At 30.0% G+C, this 23,354-nt stretch overlaps 2 protein-coding genes across 28 annotated transcripts; one reads left to right on the top strand and one right to left on the bottom strand.

Moving 5' to 3' along the window:
• The first annotated feature begins 22 nt into the window (after positions 1-22).
• LOC100777469 (probable 3-deoxy-D-manno-octulosonic acid transferase, mitochondrial) lies at positions 23-5,960 on the top strand. 27 transcript variants are annotated; one of them, XR_005887846.1, is made up of 12 exons: positions 23-340; positions 438-517; positions 621-1,520; positions 1,624-1,690; positions 1,781-2,119; positions 2,636-2,737; positions 4,122-4,212; positions 4,602-4,721; positions 4,789-4,859; positions 4,933-5,013; positions 5,108-5,354; positions 5,441-5,960. XR_005887846.1 is itself a non-coding variant. In XM_026125021.2 (12 exons), the coding sequence occupies exons 6-12, from the start codon at positions 2,069-2,071 to the stop codon at positions 5,145-5,147; spliced, it is 549 nt and encodes a 182-aa protein (XP_025980806.1). In that variant the 5' UTR covers positions 26-340; positions 438-517; positions 621-651; positions 1,458-1,520; positions 1,624-1,690; positions 1,781-2,068; the 3' UTR covers positions 5,148-5,960. The 27 variants fall into 27 exon arrangements, 13 of the variants coding, with proteins under 13 accessions (XP_040864064.1, XP_040864063.1, XP_025980806.1 ...); XM_026125021.2 differs by having other exon boundaries at positions 26-340; positions 621-651; positions 1,458-1,520; positions 4,933-5,006; positions 5,108-5,960; XR_005887844.1 differs by having other exon boundaries at positions 27-340; positions 621-1,690; positions 4,944-5,006.
• Positions 5,961-6,576: 616 nt separating this feature from the next.
• On the bottom strand, positions 6,577-7,317 carry LOC100777611 (auxin-induced protein X15). The gene has a single exon (XM_014765558.3). The coding sequence runs from the start codon at positions 7,154-7,156 to the stop codon at positions 6,791-6,793; it is 366 nt and encodes a 121-aa protein (XP_014621044.1). The 5' UTR covers positions 7,157-7,317; the 3' UTR covers positions 6,577-6,790.
• Between the last annotated feature and the right edge of the window lie 16,037 nt (positions 7,318-23,354).

Raw genomic sequence — 23,354 nt, 5'->3', positions numbered from 1 at the left:
ATCATAATAGAAGTTGTCTTCTTACCTCATAGTAGTGTTTAAAAAATTGACACATGTTTTGCTTTGTTCTGTTTTGTTTTATTTCCCAACAGCCACACCTGAACCTTTCATGCTCCCCTGTCTTTTGTTTGTGTTTCTTCTTCTTCCTTTTCTCTCTCTCACCTCTTCTTCTTCTCCATCTCTGCCTTAGCCACCACAGCCACACTTTGTTCCCCAAAACCAAACCCGACAAAGTTAACGCCTTTCCCTCTGTCTCGAACCAGAAACCTTTTCGTGACCCTTGCATGTGTTGCGATGCTCATCCCAGAAATAAATAATCATGAAAGCAAGACTCAATAAAGTTAACGCCTTTCCCTCTGTCACGAACCAAATTTTTTTTCCTAACCGTTGCATGTGTTGCGATGTTCAACAGTTAAAAGTGTTGATTTGTTTTTTAGGTTGATTGTTGGTTTATTTATGTGATTGGGGTTATACGCCTGGCTAAGAAGAGATGCGCTCCTCTAATGCTCCGTTTGGCGTACGTTCTTTTTTATTCTTTCTATTTAACATTAGATCTCTGTTATTTACGATTGAGTTTATGGATTGTCATTTTGACGCGTTTTGGTGCGTTTCGTGTGCAGATGGCACTCTGCTGGAACCTTTGTGACATGGGTCAGATATATCTATACTATTTACCTTATTTCTGCTTAATCAGTATTATTGTTGTTGCAATTGTTGTTCCTGCTCAATGTTATCGTGTTCTAATTTATGTTATAAACTTATAATACTCTTCTATGTGTGTGTTTTGGTCATAATGTTTGTGTGCAATGAATGAGTTATTATTGACAAAATAAAAATGACATCCATGTTCGTCTGAGGCTCAAATTTCCTATTATGTCATACTGTTCCTTATATGCTAATTATTTTTTCAACAATATTTATCAAAGTTACATTTGACTTTTCTGTGATTATGAAAAAAGTAAACTTATCAGAATCCTGCGATATATCAAATTATGGTACATATGATCGGTTGGCTCAAAACAACATCATCCTTATTTTACAAAAAAAAGTGTTAAAAAAATACAGTCATGCAGGATTACATTATTTTTTTAAAAAAAATTGGTGTATATGTACTTCCCTTATGGTATGATTAAAAAATATCATATCATATTCACTAGGTCATATGCAAACTGAAAATAAAACTGGATCTTCAACTCCCCACGATATCAAGAATTCTAGAAATTGGGCTAGTATCCAAAGAAAACTGGACCTTCTGATTTTAACAAAAATTCTTCAATTACTTCCCACCTATTCACTTTACCACTATTTATTCCACTTCTTAACAACAGTACTAAACTGAAATGAATTATCAAATCAACCATCAGTGATAGCATTGGGAATAGGTATACATTAAACATTACACTCTACAAAATACTACAACTTATTTTCCCCTACAAACTCTGTTTCACTTTTATTAGTGCAAACTCCAGTTTTACACCATTAAGAAAATGAAGAGCACATCTTCAACGGGATCAAATGAGGTAATTCGTTCCTATTCTGCTCTTTACAACACAATTTTTTTTGCTCCTTTCCTTCAATATCAACACTTAAACTACTAAAATTATAATCTTTCTATGATTGCAGATAAAATCTGTCATTATCAAGCCGCCTTTGATCTTACAGTTTATCGCTGCCTTTAGCAACGAACAAAGTAATGTTTGATTATCCTCTTATTTTGCAATATTTTTATCGGTATTACCGTTCCATATAGATGTATTTACATTTATCTATTTTTTGGCAGAACATCATCCCTGTTCCAGCGTTCTACCATACACAATGGGCACCACAGTATCTAGAGTTCGTTCATCTAAGATATAATGGAGCAATCTACAAAATACAGGTCAGGCGCCACAAAGAAAGAGTCTATTTGGCAGATGGATTGGAAAATTTCAGGAAACAATTGGGAATCTATGAATCAACAACCATTCAGTTTTTTGCTTGTGATCATCACTCCCCCTTTGACATACATTTCATACCAACCCTGGAGCGGCAAACTTGTGGCAGGCAGAGACATTCATCCAGAAAGCATATGTGGACTATTCAGTTTACTCAGGAAATGGTCGGTGCTCCTGAACCTCTGGTAAGTTGAAATTTCATACATTAATCTCTCTAAACGAGTTTTTGGCGCTTTATTAATTTAGCTTTTTCCTATCAATAGAAACTTCCGCTTTGTACACGAGTTCCTATTATGCCATTGTTGAACATTTTGTGTCAGAGTACAGATATTAACATTTTTTGTTTGCACAAGTTTTGTTATGTTTTTATCAACTCTGACCTTGAGTTACAATTTTTTTTATTCCGTAATGTAGCAAATTCTGCTTTCCTTTTCCTTCCATAAATTAGCACTAACAAGAAACATGCTATGTTATTGTTTTGGCCTCCTTTTGTGTGATTTTAAATTCATGGAATTGATATTTCTTAAAAACTTTCTAGTGTTAGAATCTATGTTTCTTCTGTCTTTTACTGATTGTCCTACTTATTAGTTTGAAGACTAAATTACATTTAGGTGGAATTAGTTTGCTACCGTCCTTGTTTTGATACTCATATTATTTTCTCTATCCTATAATATGTTTATATTTGATTGCTTTCTCTGCAGTTATATTTATTAGGTGTTCACATTGCCCTTATGCAGCAGCAACCTAATACAATGACTATTATTGTCCCTCAGCATCCACAGCAAGGACGAGAGGTTGCCAAAGTAAGCTTTTTTCCCCATATCCTTTCAAACATGATTTTGGTTTCCTCTGAGTATCTTTCATAGGAGGCCCGGGGCAATTCTTACTTGAGGCAGAGTCTGGTACTGTTAGGAAACCACCTATTAATAAGGTCTAAATTAGGAAACGACAGAGGGGGAATTGAATGGTTAATGTAGCATATTGCATGTGCAGCACTCAAGGGTAGTTCAGTGGTGGAGCCTGACCAAATTTTTTGGAGGGGCCAAAGTAATTAAGTTTATAATATCATTTCTTAGGAATAATTTTAAACATTTAATGATATTATTCAAATATTAATTTTTTTTTGTGATATGAGAATATCTTTTTATTTGTTTATTAATTATACTCTTCAACTTTTTAACGATTGTATACCTTGTCTACTACTAAATAAAAAAATTGAGAATTTGTTTAAATTGTTCTTATGAAAAATCAGCAAGTCAAATCAAGTTATTTTATAAACAAAATTTGTACAAAAATACATAAAAAGTACAGTGGATTTTTCAACAAATTTAAGGAAATAAATATATCTTTGCCAAAATCATAAGAAAATTTGTTTGAAGAATGCAATATATATATATATATATATATAATTAATGAAATATTTCATGCATGAAAGTCTTATTTTTAAGCTATTTTGTAAATAGACGTGGTTTATACAAGGACCCTCTATGGATTCGGAAGCTAAAGAATCCTTCGTTTCTTACATTGATCTTTTTACTCTCTTGAATGTTGCTGATGCTTATATGTTCATTTTGTAACATAGGAAGCTTACACAATTTTATTTTGGATAGAAAACTTAGAACTTTAATTGAAATTATACGGAGTAATGTTTTCTTGGTGGAAATTATAGCTCGATCATTTGGTCCCACATTGTTTATTTTATGTTTTGTGAAGCTTTTTGGCCCTGAAATTTTGACTTTCATTTCTGTACGTCTGCTATTCTTGTACTGCTATCTATTGGTACCAGAATTAATTGAAGAATACTACAGAAAAATTTGGCTCAGTTGAGGGTGTTCTGATCCAGTTTCTAACAGATTCTAAATGTTGGTGCCATTCTTAGTAGAAATTCAAATCGTAGTTTGCTACTTTGTGGGGTATTAGTCCCTTCCTCCAGAGTCCAGACCAAACACTTGTTAATGTTTATTGTGGTTTTGTTCATTAAAAAATGTTACTTTTTTTATTTTTAAGAGATTTTCTAAGTTTGTTTGCCTTGCCTTGTCAAAAGAGGGTTAAACACTACCTAAATCATTGTGTATGAATATGCTCATACAACATAAATGATGCTCATTTAAACATTACTCTTCTTATTTTTAACACTTCTTTTCTACTATTCTGAAATTCATGGTGATTTTATTTGATATAGTGCAGAAATTGGAGAAAGAAGGGCAAAATGTAGTTTTGAGGTCTCAATATGAGAAGTTTAAGCCACGAGCTAATATTTATGTGGTGGACACTTTGGGTACAACTTCTTTTCTTTTCACTGACATGAAATGCTATCATACCTGAAAATCCACTTCTACTGAGAATGGAGACCATGGATTTCTAGAGCTGTTGAGTTTGCTCCTCATTCTTTGCTACAATTCACCATCTTCATCATCACTTGTCATTCTTTTATAGTTATCAAGATCATTTTAACTCAGGTTTACTCATGGGAGGATTGGTGAAGTATCCTAACCTTCTTAGTTTTATTTGCAAATTTGCAATTTCATGTTGATTGTTATCATCCATGGAACTATCCTTTCAAGGCTATTACTAATTATTGGGTAAAGGGTACCTAGGCGGATGGAATTATTAGGCTTATTAGGGATATCATCCATGACATTTACTGTCATCCATCTTCTTTGGCAGGTGAATTAAGACTCTTGTACACATTAATGCCAATAACTGTGATTGGGGGTTCATTACTCCCTGGTTGGTCTGGCCACAATATCTCAGAAGCTGCAGCAGCTGGCTGTGCTGTTTTGACAGGTCAATGTTGAATAATGCAATTCTCAAATTTCAACGTGTTTAGGTTGGAACTCATAGTTGATTTCAGGTTTTCCCGTTGGGCATTTCTCCCACATGGTACTGGAAATGCAACGATCAAATCCTTTGTCAGTTCTTCAGGTGGGGTGACAACTCATTTGCCAATCAACATTGTTCTACAGCACGGATATTCTTATACTGTTCTCCGTGGTAGTTTACTTGTAGGTTTCTGGAAAACTGGAGCTTGAACACGCTCTCATTGAGCTCTTCACCAATGCAACACTTCAAGTACGCGGTAGAGCTGCTAAGGAAGCTTTTTGTTGGTTGTCCTCCTGTGGCGTTGTTGAAAACATTTGGAGTTTGCTAAATTTTCACATTTTTGTCTGCAGAGGAATCCAAGAGTCCAAGACTATGAGAAATGAAGTTTAATATTGTCACAACAAATTTTCATTCAGACTCGATCCATTTATTGGATTCATTTACCCTGCGATATAAGCACACCCATATTTACAACCCCATTTCACAGTAATGGTGGTTTGATATATTATTTTAACAGCATTCTGTTATGATCAAGCACAAAGTTCCTAGAATTCGAGGTCTAGGGCCTCCAGAGCAACAAAAGGGAGAAGGGAAATAGTTTGTATTATTTTCTGCTTATCTGTTGAATTACATTCTTCTATTTATAAGCTATCTATGATCATTCTAGAATTTAATTCTAACAGATTTTGCCTTCTTCTGAGCCTTGGAGGAATTGAGAAATTGAGAAATGCACTGCGTGATTGCCTTGGGGACGAGGTACAGCTTTTCTAACGGCAATTTTCTAGAATCCTTGCTGACGTGGCTGCTGTAATTTGGGTGTATAGTCATCCAGGTACCTTGGTCTGATGATTCTCCTTTTTGCCCCTGCTTCTTCTTCTTCCTTATGTTGCTCTGTTCTTGGTGTTGGTTCTGTGTTCATAACACATTCCATCAATCTACTCGTTAGCTTTCTAATATTCTCGGATATTACCGAACATCAAAAGCTTGAAGAGTATAGTTGCAAGATTCTTCTTTTATTAAGTGTTGTTACAAACTTTTACTTTGGGTCGGACTTTGGCAAGTATGTGTTTCAAATCGTTGAATTTAGCTCGAGGACAATCATCTCCCGGCCATACAGTAGGCTCTTGTAGGTGGCTTTGAATATTGTGATTCATACTATGGAGTTGTTATTTGCATAATCATATTATATCACGTCATAATCTATTTCGTGGTGGGTAACAATATTAAAATATATTTATTGTTCGATATAAATAATAATTGTGGATCACAACAAAACATATGTACAGAACACGAGTCTTAAATATTGTTGATTCATTAAATTTTAGGTATTTAGTACGAAAATAATACAATAATTTCGCCAATTTTGAAAAATGCCCATTTTTCATTATTATTGGTTGGCAATCAATTTTTGCTACAACTATCTGTCCTCTGGAGTGTGGAGTCAACTGTTGATTAATTACTGATTTCGGTTCCAATCCCAAAACATCTTTGGGCCCTTGTGGGTTTTCACTGTTTCCATTTTCAGCTTAAAGACTTCATTAATTCTACTATATCGAACCATAATTAAGTTGTATTTATTCATCATCAAAGATCACACAGATCATATTTGTTTTAGGAAAAACAAACAAAAATGATATGAACACGGGCATCATAACATTTTAGTACTTACGTGGGAAAGTTGCTAACAGAGGTTGGTGTAATTGATAAAGACTATTCTCAAAAATCTATATAAACAATTTTGGTTCCAATGAAGACTTTATTGGTAAGCAATGTATAAGTACCTTTTATAAGTATTCTTTAAGTTGTGAAACTTCTCCGGTGAGCTCTTGAGACTCAATTTATCTAATTTTCTTTTATGAAAAAGTGTGAAGAAATCTTAGATAAATAAATATAAATAACTCAACTAACAATAAGGCATTTGTGAATCTAACATGGTTGTTTAGAACTACTCATGGACAATCTTGAACCTAAGCAATTGAGGGAAATGAAAGAGAGACTGCTGTAGTAATAAATAATATGCTTAATGAATGCATTTAGTTGCTGCTCCTCCTTTTGCTTTCAAGGCCCTGAAGTAAGGGCATAGAGTCCTTGGAAAAGCCGAAGTCTAGCTTCTTGAGAGGCACATGGCTAGAGGATGTTCCATCTCTCAGGGTCTGAATAATATCTTCAAAAAGGAACTCATCACAAGGTATAGCCAGAGGACCACTCTTGTTGAAGCCATAACCTTCATATAATTGGTCTAGTAGTTGTTGAAGCAGTGGATGGTTAAGGTAATCAGCCCTTATCACAAACCTTCTCTTTGCTTCTCCCACGATCACCGCCAAGTGGCCACGTGGGACGTCCGTCGGCGGCTTCTTCCCACTGCCACCACGGGCATTCTTGAGCCACATGCAAGCCATGCTTTGTATTTATCTGTTGAGGTTCTTAGTGGTGGATCATGTAATGTTATATATATATGCATGTGTTTGTATATTTTTTTTATCCCTAAGAATTAAAGACAAAACTCTTACATCTTATTTAACTACACTTCTTAACACGTGTGTTTATGTATTAGTGCAAAGGTGAGACACCTCTAGTGTCATATATTGTGGTCTTAATTTCCATCTTGACGACAAACTGAGACACGTCTCGTGTGCTTTGGAAAACGACTCAACAATATCCTTAATGTGTTGATGAAGGTTGGGTACGTATGGTAGTTTGGTGTAGTCCTTGTTGTCCCACTGCTACATTGCCGTTATTGTTTTATTGATTTCTTTTATTGATGTCTCTAATTTGTCGTCAATAAAGCAAAGAGAAATGAAGAACTTGGTTGCCTTTAATGATGTTGGAACAAGATTGTGTGCACATGTACTTGCAGAGCCGTGGCTAGCATAAGGCAATTAATTTTATTTTTTTTACAATGATATGGGTATGAAATTGTCTTCACTAAAAACAATGACAAACAAATCTTGTTGAAGATTATGAGTAAGTATTTTCCCCCATAAATTAAAATTAAGACAATAGTCTTAGGCTCAGGATGAAGTTCTTCGTTTTTTTTATATTATATTGAACAGACTTTTTTTTTTAATTTATTAGACAGTAAATTTTATTATATTATTTGTAGTTAATTTGTTACGAAACTTATAAAATTTTAGAATATGTTTTTACATGGATATTGTTGTAGATTAACAATTTTACTAATTTAGAAAGTCATAGGAAAAATTAGTTTATGTTTGTTTTGAATTTAAAAAAATGACATCGAAATGAACAAAAAGGTTAAATTTCATAAAAACAATATGATCTATAAGAAAAACATTTTGATAAGATCACACATTGAGTTAAAGATTATTTTAGTTTTGATTATTTTGTATTCATATCAGACTAGTTTATTTCTTTTATTCTCAACTTATTTGAAAAAAATATGATAGCACTTTGGATTTTTTATATAAAATTCAATAATTGAACACTTTAAAAAGAGAATGAATTAAAAAAATATTGTATGAGTTTGAAACGAATTAAAGCTTTAATGAGCATCAATTCAATATTAGTAATCTTCACATTTTTTTCCTAAATTAAAGTTGAAATTTCTGGATTATTAAACTTTCATCAACAAATTGTGGTCTAAAATATTAGAAAAATAAAACATAAATTGATGAGCTATATCAAAGTAGGATCTATCTATAAATTTTTTCTTAGGCCTCAAAACATTTAAACACAGCTTTGTGTACGTGCATGTTGCTTCTCTTAACTACCGCTTAGCGCTATAAGCACTTTTCCTTTCCTCATCTCTAAAACCGGTACTACATCTGGGTAAATTAAATGGAAACTACCAAACCTACACCCTAAAATAGGGTGGAAGAACACAGAGAAATTGAAATAAAAAGAGAAAATATAAAGAGAAAAAGTACATAATAGATGCGACATGTAATGTGATAAGAAAGAAAAACAGAAATAATTATAAAAAAAAAAACAAGGATAGAAATGACATGGAAGAGTAGTGGGCTCATATCATGGCCGAGTTTCTAGTCTTTAATTCAATTGGGATATTCCATAACTGATTTACGGTCGATGTCAATATTGGGTCCTTTGGACCGATAACATGGCCCACTCGACTAGCTGAGGTAATCCTATGTGGGTGCTACTACTGATTCTTACCTATGAAATGCAATTACCAAAATACACTTTCAACATTTGACTCTACCTTTCTCCCTTCCACCACTCTTTCCTCCTTTTCTTTCTTCATTTCTTTTATCTTTTTTTCCTCCTTTTCTTCATTCATCCATTCATTTTTTTTTTTTTTTCCTTTCTCCCCTCTCTTTACGATGAAGGTATTTTTTTTCTTGTTCTTATAAAAATAACGTAATCAGAATTTTGTTGCGCCTTTTTGTATAACAGAATCATGGTTTTTTTTTTTTTTTTTTATTTCACACTCCCCTAATACAACAAAATCATGATTCCAGTAAGGTATTTTCTCACAAAAAATCAATCATAAAAATAAATTACTTTTTTTACTTGAATTAATTTTGATACAAATTATATTAATGATGACACATATTACCTTTTTTAACAATAATCAAATTAATTATCATATAAATTACATTTTTATATAAATTTAAATTAATAATGACATAAATTACTCTTTTTAACTGTAATCAAATTAATATCATAAATTGATTTAGTTATTATTAATAAAGGTAATTCTCATAATAATTAATTTGATTACCTTTATAAGTAGTAACTTGTATCCAATTAATTTAATTTTAATTAAAAAAATATGTTGAGTATTATTAAAAAGGATAATTATATCACAATTAATTTGATTACTTAAAAAAAGGTAACTTTATTATAATTAATAAAAAAATACTATGAAAATATGATTTCGTTGTACAATTTTTCCATAAATCACAATGCACAATGGAATCATAATTTTGTTGTGCAAATACAACAAAATCTCGATTCTATTGATCAATAGTTTTTGCATTCCCCTAATGCAAGGGAAATGTGATTTCATTGTGTATTGTGGATAAGGATAAATTTGGATTTTTTTGAATGGTGATAGGGACCAATATCAATTTGGTTGGGACCAATAGTAACCCACATGCTATTTTATCAACACTAATGACAAGTCAAATATAGTCTCCCTAGTCTCAGCTTGATTCCATAAGGTTCATTTTTCTTTTTAAATTTATGGCTAAGGCAACTTAGCCAAGAGATAAAGTCTCAAGTCAATCCTAGACATATCACAATGATTGCATCAACTAGAGCAAGTCCTTGGGACCAAACTCTTAGGGCAAAACTTTGGTTGAAACAAGTAAGGATGTCGAAATGGATTGATCTCAACCATTAACTCATTTAATTCATTAAATTGGGTTGGGTTATATGACTCAACCCTTCAATCACATGACTTACCAACTCGATAGTTCAAAGGCGGGTTAGACTAAGTTGACCCATCTAGGTGGATTATTTTTCTCTGTTTTTATGAATTGTTTGGTTAAATATTATTTTATGGACTATTATGGATCTCATGTTATTTTGTATCTCATTTATTTAACTCTTGATGATAAGTTCTAGAAACCATTTGTGCCAAAGAAATTTAGTATAATATCATCTTTATATTTGTGACATTATATTTATCTTAGCATGGTTCAATTTTTTTTTTATAGTTTTAAAATTTTGATGGGTCAACCTGGCTAATCCACAACTCATTAAAGTTAGGTTGGGAGGAGACTTCTAACTCAATACTAAAATGAGTTCAACCCAATTTAACCCATTTTTTTGGCATGAACTTATCTTATAAGAGGTGAAAATAAGTAGAAATGAGAAATGACTAAGCCTCAATCATCTCTGTAAAAACAAATATCACAAGAAAGGAGGTTGAATTATGATTTTAAGTTTTTTCATAAATTTTTTTCAAACACAAAAGCTATCGTTTGATAAAGCTAGGGAGAAAACAAGATTTTCACAAATAGATCTAATCAGATGATATCAACAAATTTTGCAAAATTTCTTTTTAAAAGCAAAATCAAATTTAAACCCTTAGCCAATTAAAAACAAGAGAGACAAGATTAGACATAAAGAATTCTATATTGGTTATCATGGAGACTATGCCTAGTTTTTGACAAATCCATCAAGTTCTACAAACTTCAACAAAGTTACAAGTATTCTTCCTTGCCACTTTTTACAACAAAGCTTATCCTCAAGCTTAAAACACACCTAATATTCTTGGTTCTACCAATCCACTAGTGGCTCTAAACAAATCAATAGATTTGTTGATGTTGATTTGCTTGTTGTAGTGCCTTAATGTCTTTAAAAAGAAAGGCAGCTTGAAAGTGAGGGAAAAATAATTTTCAAATATTAGTTTGTAGGTTTATAACTTCTTCTCTTTAAAGCTTCTCGTATTTATAGTCAATCTTCATAAAGTGTTTGTTGTCTCTAAACGATCTTCTCTTCGTTGTTTTTAAATCTTACATATGAAAATGTATATGTTGGTGCATTAAATGCACCATGTTGAAACACCACTCTTTTTAACTTTCTTGAGTCACACTTTAGCAGAGGTCAAAACACTTTTGCTCAAAAAAGGTATTGTCCACAATAGGTGTAGCATGCACATCTTTTAAGAGGAAGAAATGTCATTCTTGAAATTCTTGATTATTCTCTTACTTCCTTGGCCAATAGTAGGAAGAATTTTTGAAGACATTCTCTGCAAAACTAATCCCAGACACACACAGAGTATCAATGAAGTCTTAAATGCGTCCCAAAGCTTAACATTTGTTTGCTTTTGTTTGAACGATCAAACACAGTGACAATGCATCCGTATGGCATCCGTATGATGGAATATAAAATGAAACTTTCAACTTTGTAACTATTTGCATCAATTCAAAGTATTGGAGGGTCTTGTTTTGTCTTATGACTGAACAATCTATTCTTGACTTTTTAACCTAAAATGGAACACTCCTCACACTTATTCCTTTTGACAAGATGGTGTCGAAGGGTAAGGATGATTTGACTGGTGATGAAGATTTCCAGCTTGATGATGATGGACTTGAGAGTGATTACTGCTAGGGTTTCATCAATTCCATCTCTCATATATATAAGAAAGTGATCTTATCTAAATCTTAATTATATTTTATCTTATCAAATCTTGTTTATCTTATTAAATATCATTCGATTAGATATACTGATAATTATCTTATTTCATTATATATATATATTTATAAGATTTTCGTTTGAAAAGAAAAATTTATAAAACAAATACTAGATATTTTGAAAAAAAACACTCAAGAGATGCAAAAATAAATACATAAAGCACAAAATGTTTTCAAAAGCCTAAAAACACAATTCAAACCCTAGGTCAGTTATAGGCAAAAGGAAAGCAATAAAATATCATGCACAAAATTTATATTGGTTGTCTCTTCCACTGAGAGTACATCCAGTTGTTGGCAAAACACTAAATTCCACTAAATTTTCACAAGTTACAAGTGTTGTGTCATGATCACTTCTGGTTTTACAAATCAAGCTCTACCCCAAACTTGATTAACACCCAGTAGTCTTTGTCCTACTAAGTCACTGTTGTCTCTATACACATTAGAATTGATTTGTGGTTGAAGTTTGCTCAGAGACTAAGTCTAGAATCATCTTACAGACAGATATACAAATCAATGTTTAGTCTTTTTCTTTCAATATGTTCAAAGTATTTTGAGAGCTTTTTCTAACTTTACAAGGATTTACAGAAGGATTTTTGTAGAAAGAATAATGAATGTTTTTGGCCCAAGATTATCATTTTCACTCTTCAAAGCCTCTGGCTTATATAGGCCTCGTCTTTAAGTATTTGTCGTCTCACAACGAGTATATATCTTCACTTGATCTTCATCTGATGAATATGGTCATTGAGAGCATTTAAATTTAGCATTGAATGCACATCCTTTCCTCATGTAAAGAGTCTACTCTTCAACGCTTGCGTGCTTGAGAACTGCAATAGGTAGTCACTTCTTTGTGTTACAGCAGGTCAAGTCTTATGTAGCAGAGTTCTTCTTCTAATGGCATTTGAGGAATTTTAGACCTTGACTTTATTTATTCTTCAAAGGATTTGACAGATCTTGAGAGAATGTTTATGTAAAGAAAATCTCAGACACAAAACATTAAATGAGGTCTTAAATGTCATCTCAAATGTTATATTAGATAATTACTCCATCTATCTACTATTAAAAACATTGGATGCACGTTCTTTAAGCCATGTTCTGATAAAAACATTAGATATGAAACATCAGACACTTATTTCGCATAAAATGTAACTTTTAACCTTTGTATTTGTTTACATATAATAAAAATAATTAATGGTTCTTATTCATTTTAAGATGTAAATATCTTTTGAGTCAACACATCTTATTTAAATAAATATGTCATTAATTAATTAAATCATAATTTATTAATTAATTATGAACTAAATTAAATCACATTTAATTCATTAATATGCTCAAATTAATGTCTCTAAGCATGTGACCCTATAGGTTTCCACCCACTAGACGTACAATAAAATTATCACTATAATATTATAGGTAGTGATTGACAACTAGTAATTTATTGCTACCAACCAACCATGAGAAAATTGATGATTCAATTTTAACCTTACCACAATCATTTCCACCATGTAGTTTCTGTCCCTTCATCCAAATGGCTTGAATGAACATGACACATAAAAGTGTCATCCTTGTTGAGTTTGATCATCGATTTCTCGATATTTGAGTGGACGTAAAAATACAAACGAATCCAATATCTGATATTAACTCATTTCCACATGGTCACGCACATAAAGCGTCTCACTATTGAAAGACCCATAGATATAATTTTTTCTATGTAGGAGGGACAAATCTTATCTATATCACTCACATCCCTCAACATGATTTATTGCAGATCCAAATACTACCTTTATGACCACTCTACTGGTCACCTTACGAGTGGCGTATAATATTAAAGCCTACAAACTCTTACATGTAAAAATTATTCATCACACATTTACTAACAAAGTTAGTGGGTGAATAACAATATAGACTAACTTGACTAATAGAATTCAATTTCATGAATTTCTTGGTATTTTTCTAAATTCAGAAACTATTGTGATAACTTTTCACAATTTCAAAGGATCAAGATGGGAATTTACTCCATATTAGCTACTCACGATTGCTTTTTATTAAAAATGTTAAATCTAATTTCCTTTTTAAATTATGTTATTATTTGATTAAGATTTCCTTTATTGATAAATTATCTTTAATGCAAAAATTGCAGATTTAGAAATCAATACAAATAATTGCTAATGTTTATTTACGTGTTAGTTTGTTACCAAGTTAAAAATTATCTTGAATTACTTTGATACTTTCTGGTCCAGCCAAATAAAATATGGGATACTCGTAATATTGTAGTGCCTTGATTATTCATCAACGGAGACACTCCAACGTAAGTTAGAGGTAGAAGAATAAAAAATTCATGTCGAAAGTAGGGTTAGAATAGAAGTTGGTTCCGTAGAACCTTATGACCCTTTTTTATAGTGATTAAATTAAGTCCATACATTTAATTTCTCTAATTAGATATTATAAATAAGACAGACCTAGCTAATTTCAAGATAAAATTAAATCTTATTTTATCTCATGTGATAATGTTGTGATGTTAACATAATTAATGCTTCGCTATATAACTAGTAGATATAGACTTTTTCTCTTTTTTCATTTATTTGATCAATTGAGTTTAATGGAATAAAATAAGATATGCATTCGATCGACCACTAGGTACATCGCTTTAGATCGAGTATTATCACAAGTATCGAGTAATTTATTTATAGCTTAAATATATTTTTTATATCTGAAAAATATATGTTTTTAATTTATTATTTAAAAACATTTTTGTATGATTTAATTTAATAGGTGTTGTTAGTCGCATACTTAAAAAGTGATAACGTTTGTATAGAGTGATAACTTGATGAATTGAGTGTCACCTGGTCAATTTATAATAACCAACCCAACAGTGTCACATTATTTTTGTATTATTAAAAAAATATAATTCTCCATCTTAACTGCTAGGGTTCTCCATGCGTCTGTCGTGGAGGAGCTGCCGCATCACAGTTGCTCGCTCGCTCTCATGTGGAAGAAGATCCAGGGTAGTGTGGAACAAAAAGAAGAACAAGAGGATGAAATTGAGAATGGAGCCCACAACAAGAGTTGAGAAAACCAAAAACCAAGTCCAGTTCATTCAAACTGAACTTGGCCTGCATGGCCCCACAATTCCTCCATTAACACCTTGAATGGGAATCCTGGGTCCACTGCTACCCTCCATCTCCATCCGTTTAACACCATTCCCATAACTCCCTCCCAACCAAACACAACGGCGTTTTCGTTCTCTCCTTCGCCATGCACTCCGCCGGCGATCATAAATACTATATAAAAAATCAACTACTTAAGCAAAAAGATTTAAGTAATCATATAAAATAACTTATTTTTTAAATATAAAAAACATATTTAAATATTTATTTATTTATTCTACAAGTTCTGCCGACTAACCATGTGAAATGTGATATGCAACTATCACATTTTGAGGCTTGAGTAGTTTGGATTTGATCACATGCTTATGAAATTTTATTTGTTGGTACTTTACATGGTGGGTAACTTCGGCCAGACATGCAATGAAGATGCGTTTGCCCTTTAATAGAGAAACTTAAAAAAGATGGGGGCTGGGGTCCTTAGACATTCTTTTAGAGATGGCTGGTGGCTAGTAAAGACTGAAGGATTCTCCCACCAATATTTCTTTATGAAGAGTGAAGCAACAGAGCCAAATTTGAAACTCAAAGTGACCCAAAAAACCTCATCATTTTACGAGGCAGGCATGACCTTCCAGGCTCTTTATATATATTTTCAATAATATATATAGTTAAATATATTTTTACTTCTTTAAATTTAGACAATTATTCATTTTAGTTCATCAATTTTTTAAAAATTACTTTTAGTCTCTCTTTATTTATTAAATTCATGGTTTCATAATTTGTGACGATTGTTAACCACCAAAATTTATTTATTTTTAATTCAATCTTATAAAAAATGATTTTTGATAATTTTAAACTGCCAAAACATTTGACTCATAGTATGATTTAGTGGCCTTTTTTTTTTTTTTTTACATATTTTGGCAGTTTTGAAAAAGAAAAAGTAAAAACATGGGTGTGAAACTTTGATGATTTTTTATACATATTTTGAAAATTTTAAACTGTCATAGATTATTTTAAAAAATTAAATTAAAAAAACATTTTCTATGATGAAAAATCACCATAGATTATAACACCATTAACCCAAAGAAAGAGATGAACTAAAAGTAATTTTTTGAAAATTCGAGAGACTAATATAAATATATTTTATTTTGAAGGATTAAAAAAATAATTATCTAAATTTAAAAGATTAAAAAGATATTTAAACTTATATATATAGAGAAGATCAAATTACACCGGTATAACTTTAATAACTATTACATTATTTTATAACTTTTAATTGAATAATATTTTTTTAAAACTCACCATTGAATTGTTGTGGAATTATAACAAAATTTGATACAAATGATTTTAGTAATATGTAAATATAATTCAATGGTTGGATCAATAAAATTCATATCTTATGTCAAGTTATTAATAATGTATAATAATATATTGATGTGTGTATATATACACACATCTATATATACGTACGTGTATACATGTATTATGTGTGGACGTTTATAAACATATAAAATTGGTAATCTTGATTACCTAAATTATAATTTTTATTTTATGTTAGTATGTCATATTTTTTATATTTAATTTTAGTACTTATTGTTAGTGAATATTCATTAACTGATTATATATGATAGACTAATAACATATCACATCATTAATTACAAATCATTTAATAATAATATATTTAATAATAATATGACATGCTAAAAATAATTCTCTGATAAATTAGAGTACTAATCAAGAGAAAATTAATGTCAGTTTCACCTTTATCCATGTGGTAAGTACTATAACCAATGGCGGATGCACATGTATTGGTGTTGCCCCCACAAGATTTCCGATTCTTTTTTATTTGTATATGCGTGATAAAATAAATTTTGCTCTCATGAAAAATTAGGTATTGTGCTCATAAAATAATTTTCTTTTAAAAGAACCTAAAAAAATAAATAAAAAAATGAATAAATTGATACTAATTTTATTATTTTATTATTTTAATTTTTAATAATATTGATAAAGGAAAATCATATATAGAATATTTTTAAAGTATGCAAATGTGTATAGGATAATTGTAATTTGTAGAAACTTAAATATTTTAAACTTATTTGTAAAAGATTGTAATATTTTTGTTTTGCTAAATATTATAAATTATTGGGTTAATTATATTTTCAGTGATAAACTTTTTTGTAAATTTCACTTGTAATCTTTAAATAATTTTTTCAAACATTTTTGGTCCCTATAATTTTTTTATGTTAATAGTTCTAGTTACTATTAACATTAATTAATGACATAACTAGTCAGGTTTAATAATCATGTAACTTATTATGTAATTAAGAAGTTTGAAGGGGACATCTACTTGTACTTTTCTTTAGTAAATTATGTTTTTAATATCTCATTTCTTTGAATTAATTGGTAATGTCATAAAAATTTATAAGTGATTAAAAACACAATTTACCAAACAAATTACACGGGATTGTGGTTGTCTTATCAAATCCTTTGATGGTATGAAAAATTACTACTAACATGAATATTATATCATCAATAAAATTGTTAATAAAAAAGTATAAGACAGAAATACTAAAAAAATATTTAAAAAATAGAAGTAAAATTAAAAAAAATTAAGACAAAAAATATAATTAAGCCTAAACTATTTGTTTTTAAAAGAAAAATTTCTCAATCTCTCACTCCCTATAACAAGTTATAGGAAATAGTTTTACTTCAAAAGGTTTTTTTAAGTGTATTATTATATTAACAATTGGGCAACTATCTTAAAAAACAATTGAACAATTACAGGGCCACCTGATGTATCAAATTTTACAATTCAAATTGATGTAATATGTATGACATGAGATAATAATGTATTTGTTACAAGGTATTAATTGTGTTTTTGTTGAGATCTATTAATTGTTTGGTTTGTTATGAACATGTATATTTCCTATTTATTTTATATTTTATTTTATTATCCTGTTTGGATGCACATTGTTGAGGCATGAACTTTTGACGTTCTTAAAGTAACTATTGGTTATTTTCATGTAATTTGTGGATTTGGACATCAAAACAAACATTGGGACATGGATGCCCTATCTTATTCTATGAGCTCTATGATTTTTGGCCTCATCAAGTTGGGATTACTTGCATCTTTTACCAAAATTTTAATAATTCATCAAAGTTTATTTTTGTGATTGTTGTTGGACACACCTATCGGGTCACCTAGTTATTTTTGGGATCATTATTATACTCCTAGTAGGTATTTAGTCTTATATATATTTGATGTTTTAAATGTACCTATAATCTTTAATTTCACAGTTACACTGAAAATCACATATCAACTAGTAAGCTGAAAGTGAGTCAAGCTAAATTAAACTCAAATTGTGTTTATTTAGACTTATAAAAATTGGTTCAATTTAATTTTGATATAAGTTATATTTTTCAGCTTAAATTTAACTCGGAACAATTCGATTTAACTCATAAACTTAATTTGATTTAAATTATAATTATTTTATATATTATAATCAATGGAACTTGATTTTCCCAAAAGCTTTAGAGTAATTGGTCCCCAAAGATGTGGATGAGAGCTTTTGATGCATTGGATGGTCTATTTTCCTAAGAGTTTTTTTTTTTCCACAATTCACCACTACATTGGAGATGGAATTAATACAAGAGTGACATCTTTGGTGGAGAGTTTTTTTTTTTTTTTTTTAATTTCATGATGTTTATGTTATTGTGAATAATTGTTTACAAGGTATATTGAATACGATTCTTCCCAAGCTGATTGGTTGTTTTCCATGACCACCCTTTAACTTGCGAGTTGCTGCGGATAGGAAACAAAAAAAAAAGATTTATGAGGGAATGCAAGGACGGAGCTAAAATTAAACAACTAGGGGGCAATTATAAAACATATAAACATTACATTTTATATAAAATATCTATTATTATGTATTTTAAAAAAATCAAAAGTATATAATAAAAAATATATAATAGATAAGACAAACTAAACATTCTTTTTTAAAATACCTAACATTACAAATGTTAATTGTCATTTTCACAAGTCAATAAACTTTGTGAGTTTATAATAAAAAATGACACATGCTAATCATATTTTTTTTAAAAAAAGTTATGTTAATTATGTTATAAAAAACTATTAAACCAAAATAAATTATGTTACTCACCTGCTTTTACAATAATAATATCCAACAATCATTGAAGAGAAATTTTCTTTCAAAATGTTAAAAAGTAGAAAAAGAATATTCTGGTGTGACAATGATCATTGGCATGAAAGCAAATTCTAACAGACCATTGGTGTAATTCGATATTTAGTTTTTGTGCATATATCAAAGTATAATACAAATTAAAAAATTTCAAATTACAAAAAAAAAATGTGGGGTGATAAGTATGTAATAAATGTTTTTTTAACCTTGTCCAAAATTCCCGATCTAACAGTATGTAATAAATGTTTTTTTTCCTTATAAAACCTATTATTAATTTTCAAATGTTTATAATCAACTTTAAGGGATGATAAGTTTTGACATGCATAGCATTTGCAGCACATTAGTGACAAGTTTGGGATAGTATTAACTTTCTTGTTTCCAGGCAACACACGAAGATTTCACGTGGAATTGACATGCATTTTAATAAATAAATAAAAATTAATCTCCTTAATTTACATTTATTATCCACATGAGGATATATATGTAAGGGGCGAGTTGTATAAGATCAAATATTTATATATGTTGGAAGAAAGGGGGGCATGAACCCCTCCCCCACAATTTTCTAATAAATTTCTCACTATATGCAGGTCATGTTTTTATAGTTAAAAAAATTTGCAATACAAAGAATACTATAAATTAAAAAAAAAATCTAAAACAGGAGAAAAACATGTCTAAGTTATACAATTCATAACTTCCAAGTAATAATTTTATGGCTTGATCAAATGCCTTGGCTAATAATGTGGTATTTTTTTACATAAGCATGCATGCGGGTGAGATTAAATTACATTCATATAATTTTAATAATTATTATACTATTTTATAATTTGATATAAAATATGATTATTTATTTATTTAACTGTTAAATTATATCCACATATTAAGAGATCATTTGTGTTAAATTTTGTTAAAATTAAATAATAATAAAATAATCAAATGATTCATATTTTATATATTTTAAAATATTTATATTATGTTAATTTTAATCTATGTCAACGATATAGTAAATATGTTAGATTAATATAAAATTTTACATATATGATTTATGTAAAAGAAAAATTTGATTTAATGTAGGTTTTAAAAAAATATTATTTAGTTGAAAATTATAAAATGATGTAATAGTGATCAAAGTTACACCGGTATCATTCATCTAGATTAAAATCAACCAACGTGATGCAAATATTACAAAATTCATTTGATTATCTTCTTTCTTATTGTTCAATTTTGATAAAATTTAACATAAACAATTTAGGTAATATGTAGATATAATTTAACAATCAAATAAATAAAAATCACATTTTATATCACATAAGCAACATATTAGTGAGAACTTTGGGATAGCATTAATTTGTTCTCCTCCTTAATCCCAGCAATACATGAAGATTTCACGTTGGATGAAGGGGGCCATGAAACCCCTCCTCCCCAGCCAACCCCCTCCCCAATTTTTTTAAACATAATTTTTAAAGGAAACTTACTCATTTTTACAATCTAATTTGATAAATTTCTTAATATATATGAGTCATGTTTTTATTGGTAAAAATTTACAATACAATACTAGTATAAAAAAATTTATATCAAGAGAAAAAACATGACTAAATACTACAATTCATAACTCTCAACTCATCTATATATATGAAACTTTGTGTGTATAGTATCTATAAAATTATGAAATTTTATTTACTTTTTATTCTCAACCAATCCTACATCCTACATGCGATCGCATGTATTAAATTGTTATCAAAGTTTTGAATTTTCAAAGCAATTAATTTTCAACAAGTAAAATTTTACAAGACTAGTGATAAATGAAGTATTTTTTGAATGATTTTATATATTTGGCTAACCCCACTAAATTGATCTAGTTCTACTACTCAAATGAGGAGAGCGTACTTTCTAAATCCTACTTTCCAAACTAATTTGTAATATAGAAGTAGATTTAATTAGAAACTATATTATCCTTTTTACTATATATTTTACTTTCGTTTTCTCTTTTTGAAATGAAAGTAAAAACAGGTGAATCTCACATGTCTATTTTAAACTTTCATCAATATTTCACACATAACAATATCGCATCCTCTTCCATTGCTTTTCAGCTGTGTATACTTTCAGTGCTTTCTCACCCTCTAAACAAACCACTAAATTAGATTTGGCGGTGCTTGTTGCAAATTTAAGCGAAAATTAATGACAGTATTTGTACGTGGCGCAGTTTTTTCTTCTTCTTAGCAATACATTCTTTATTACTTAATTAAATTTTATTAAAAACTAAAAATAATAACAAGGATTCATTAAATAAAATATGAGACTTTCAAAATTTTATAATTTTTAATAACTTCAATTAATAAGAGAAAATATATTCAAAATAATATGTTAAAAAATATATTATTAACATTTCTCTTTTTTCTTTTTGAACATGAAACATTACCTCAACTAATAAGTTTATAGTCAATGACAGATCCAAGATTATAAGTCAGTAGGTGTAAATTATAAAAAATAAAATTAATAGATTTAATTATATAAATATAAATAAAATAAAAAATAAAAATATAAGATTTTATTTATAAATTTAATAAATTTTAAAAATTAAAGAGATGTAAATACACACCCTCAAAGCAAGTTTGCCACTGGTTACAGTGTACCATAAAAAGAAAAACTAAAGTTACTGTGACACATGATTGGTCCCAGGTTTGACACCCCTACATTATGTTAGCCAAATCGACAATTTTGGAGAATAAAATTCCACAGCTTTAACTTTCACCTTAGTATTCTTAAGCTAAAACTGTGTTCTTTACCCATTTTCCAATATGATAAAAAGCAATTGAAAGAAACAAACACAGATTTTGATTCCCTACTGCCACTGCATGCAGTACCGTGGTGCTTTTTCAAGTCTTGCCGACTCAGTATAGTGAGTTATTGGGGCAAATGTTTTTAGATTTGGAGCGCCAATCTCGCCTTCAATTTCTGCAGCTTTATCTTTCTTTTTGCTTTTGCTAGTTCAATGGGCCAATGGACCAATAGCATAGTGTCATTGTAATGTAACAACCAACAATAAAAAAAGCTGAAACATTTCCCTCACTTTTTGGGGGGCATGCATTAGTACATTACAAATCACACATATTAATTGGTGGGTGGATGATGATGCTCCATGGAAGGATGGGAGAAGTGGTGTAGTTTAACTGCAGCACCCATCTCACCCTCCAATGTGCCATTACTCTCCACTTCATTTTATATTATAATTTCAAAACATCCAAATTATTGATTTATCCATGCATAGAGCTATAGGAGCAAGAGGAAAGGGTCAAGGGGCTAAACAGCCTAAACTTACAAGTTGAAACGCATGTAGTATATTTGGTATAAATTTATTTTTTGTGGTTAAAAAAGTTGAGTTAAATTTTTGTGACTTTTTAGGTCACTAATAACAAAATTATCACATAAGTTACGGAATTTGAACTCACGAGTTCTTATAGAATATGAGTTCAATTCTATATAACTGGGTCAATCTTTATTGAGTATTCATGTAATTATGTTCTAACTACTTCTCCTGCGTAAATAAGATTAATTTGGTTGAAAAGAAAAAAGACCAAATAAATAGTAAATTCAGTTTTTGAAAATGAAGGAAAATGACTAAGAGTTGAAGTATCCCAAATTTATAATTGAAGAGATTATATAGTCACTTTTTTCTTCAAAAGACCAAATTGGGGCTGGTGGTTATTTTCAAGAGTTGTTTGTTTTTCCAAAAAGAAAAGGCGACCTTCGTTTGGAAATACTATACCACCATTATAAAATATTATATCAATTCTTTTTGGGCAATTTCAAATATTAGTTTGACTGTAGTGTATTTGGTTTTTATGCATTTGAATTAAATATAGCCATGACAATTTTGCTTATTACGTTTAAAATTAAGTCATGTTCCTTGATTGTATAGGCGTGCATTGTTGTTGTGAGAAAAACTTTGCTTGTTCTTGACATGAAGTGGGGAACACTTTTTTCCACGACATAGAAAAGAGGAGCAGCAAGCAAATCAAATAATGAGCCACTCTCCTTTGTTGAAAGCCTCAAAAGTTTGCCAGCTAAAATAAATCATTTTTCATTGGGGGGTTATATATATATATATAAAAGCAGTGATTAGTGAAAGTTACACAAATTAATTACGTCGACGCAGTCCATGCCTTAGTGTTCCAC

This window comes from Glycine max, chromosome 13, assembly GCF_000004515.6.
Source record: "Glycine max cultivar Williams 82 chromosome 13, Glycine_max_v4.0, whole genome shotgun sequence".
Taxonomy (NCBI): Eukaryota; Viridiplantae; Streptophyta; class Magnoliopsida; order Fabales; family Fabaceae; genus Glycine; species Glycine max.
Note: the sequence above shows the minus strand (reverse complement) of the source record. Positions and strands in the feature narration are given on the sequence as shown.

Excerpts from the sequence above, each read along its gene's own strand:
- LOC100777469 (XM_026125021.2), top strand. The coding sequence starts at position 2,069 with ATGTGGACTATTCAGTTTACTCAGGAAATGGTCGGTGCTCCTGAACCT. Across the intron at positions 4,722-4,788 it reads TGGCTGTGCTGTTTTGACAG|GTTTTCCCGTTGGGCATTTC; the intron begins GTCAATGTTGAA and ends AGTTGATTTCAG. Across the intron at positions 5,007-5,107 it reads TCACCAATGCAACACTTCAA|AGGAATCCAAGAGTCCAAGA; the intron begins GTACGCGGTAGA and ends TTTTGTCTGCAG.
- LOC100777611 (XM_014765558.3), bottom strand. The coding sequence starts at position 7,156 with ATGGCTTGCATGTGGCTCAAGAATGCCCGTGGTGGCAGTGGGAAGAAG.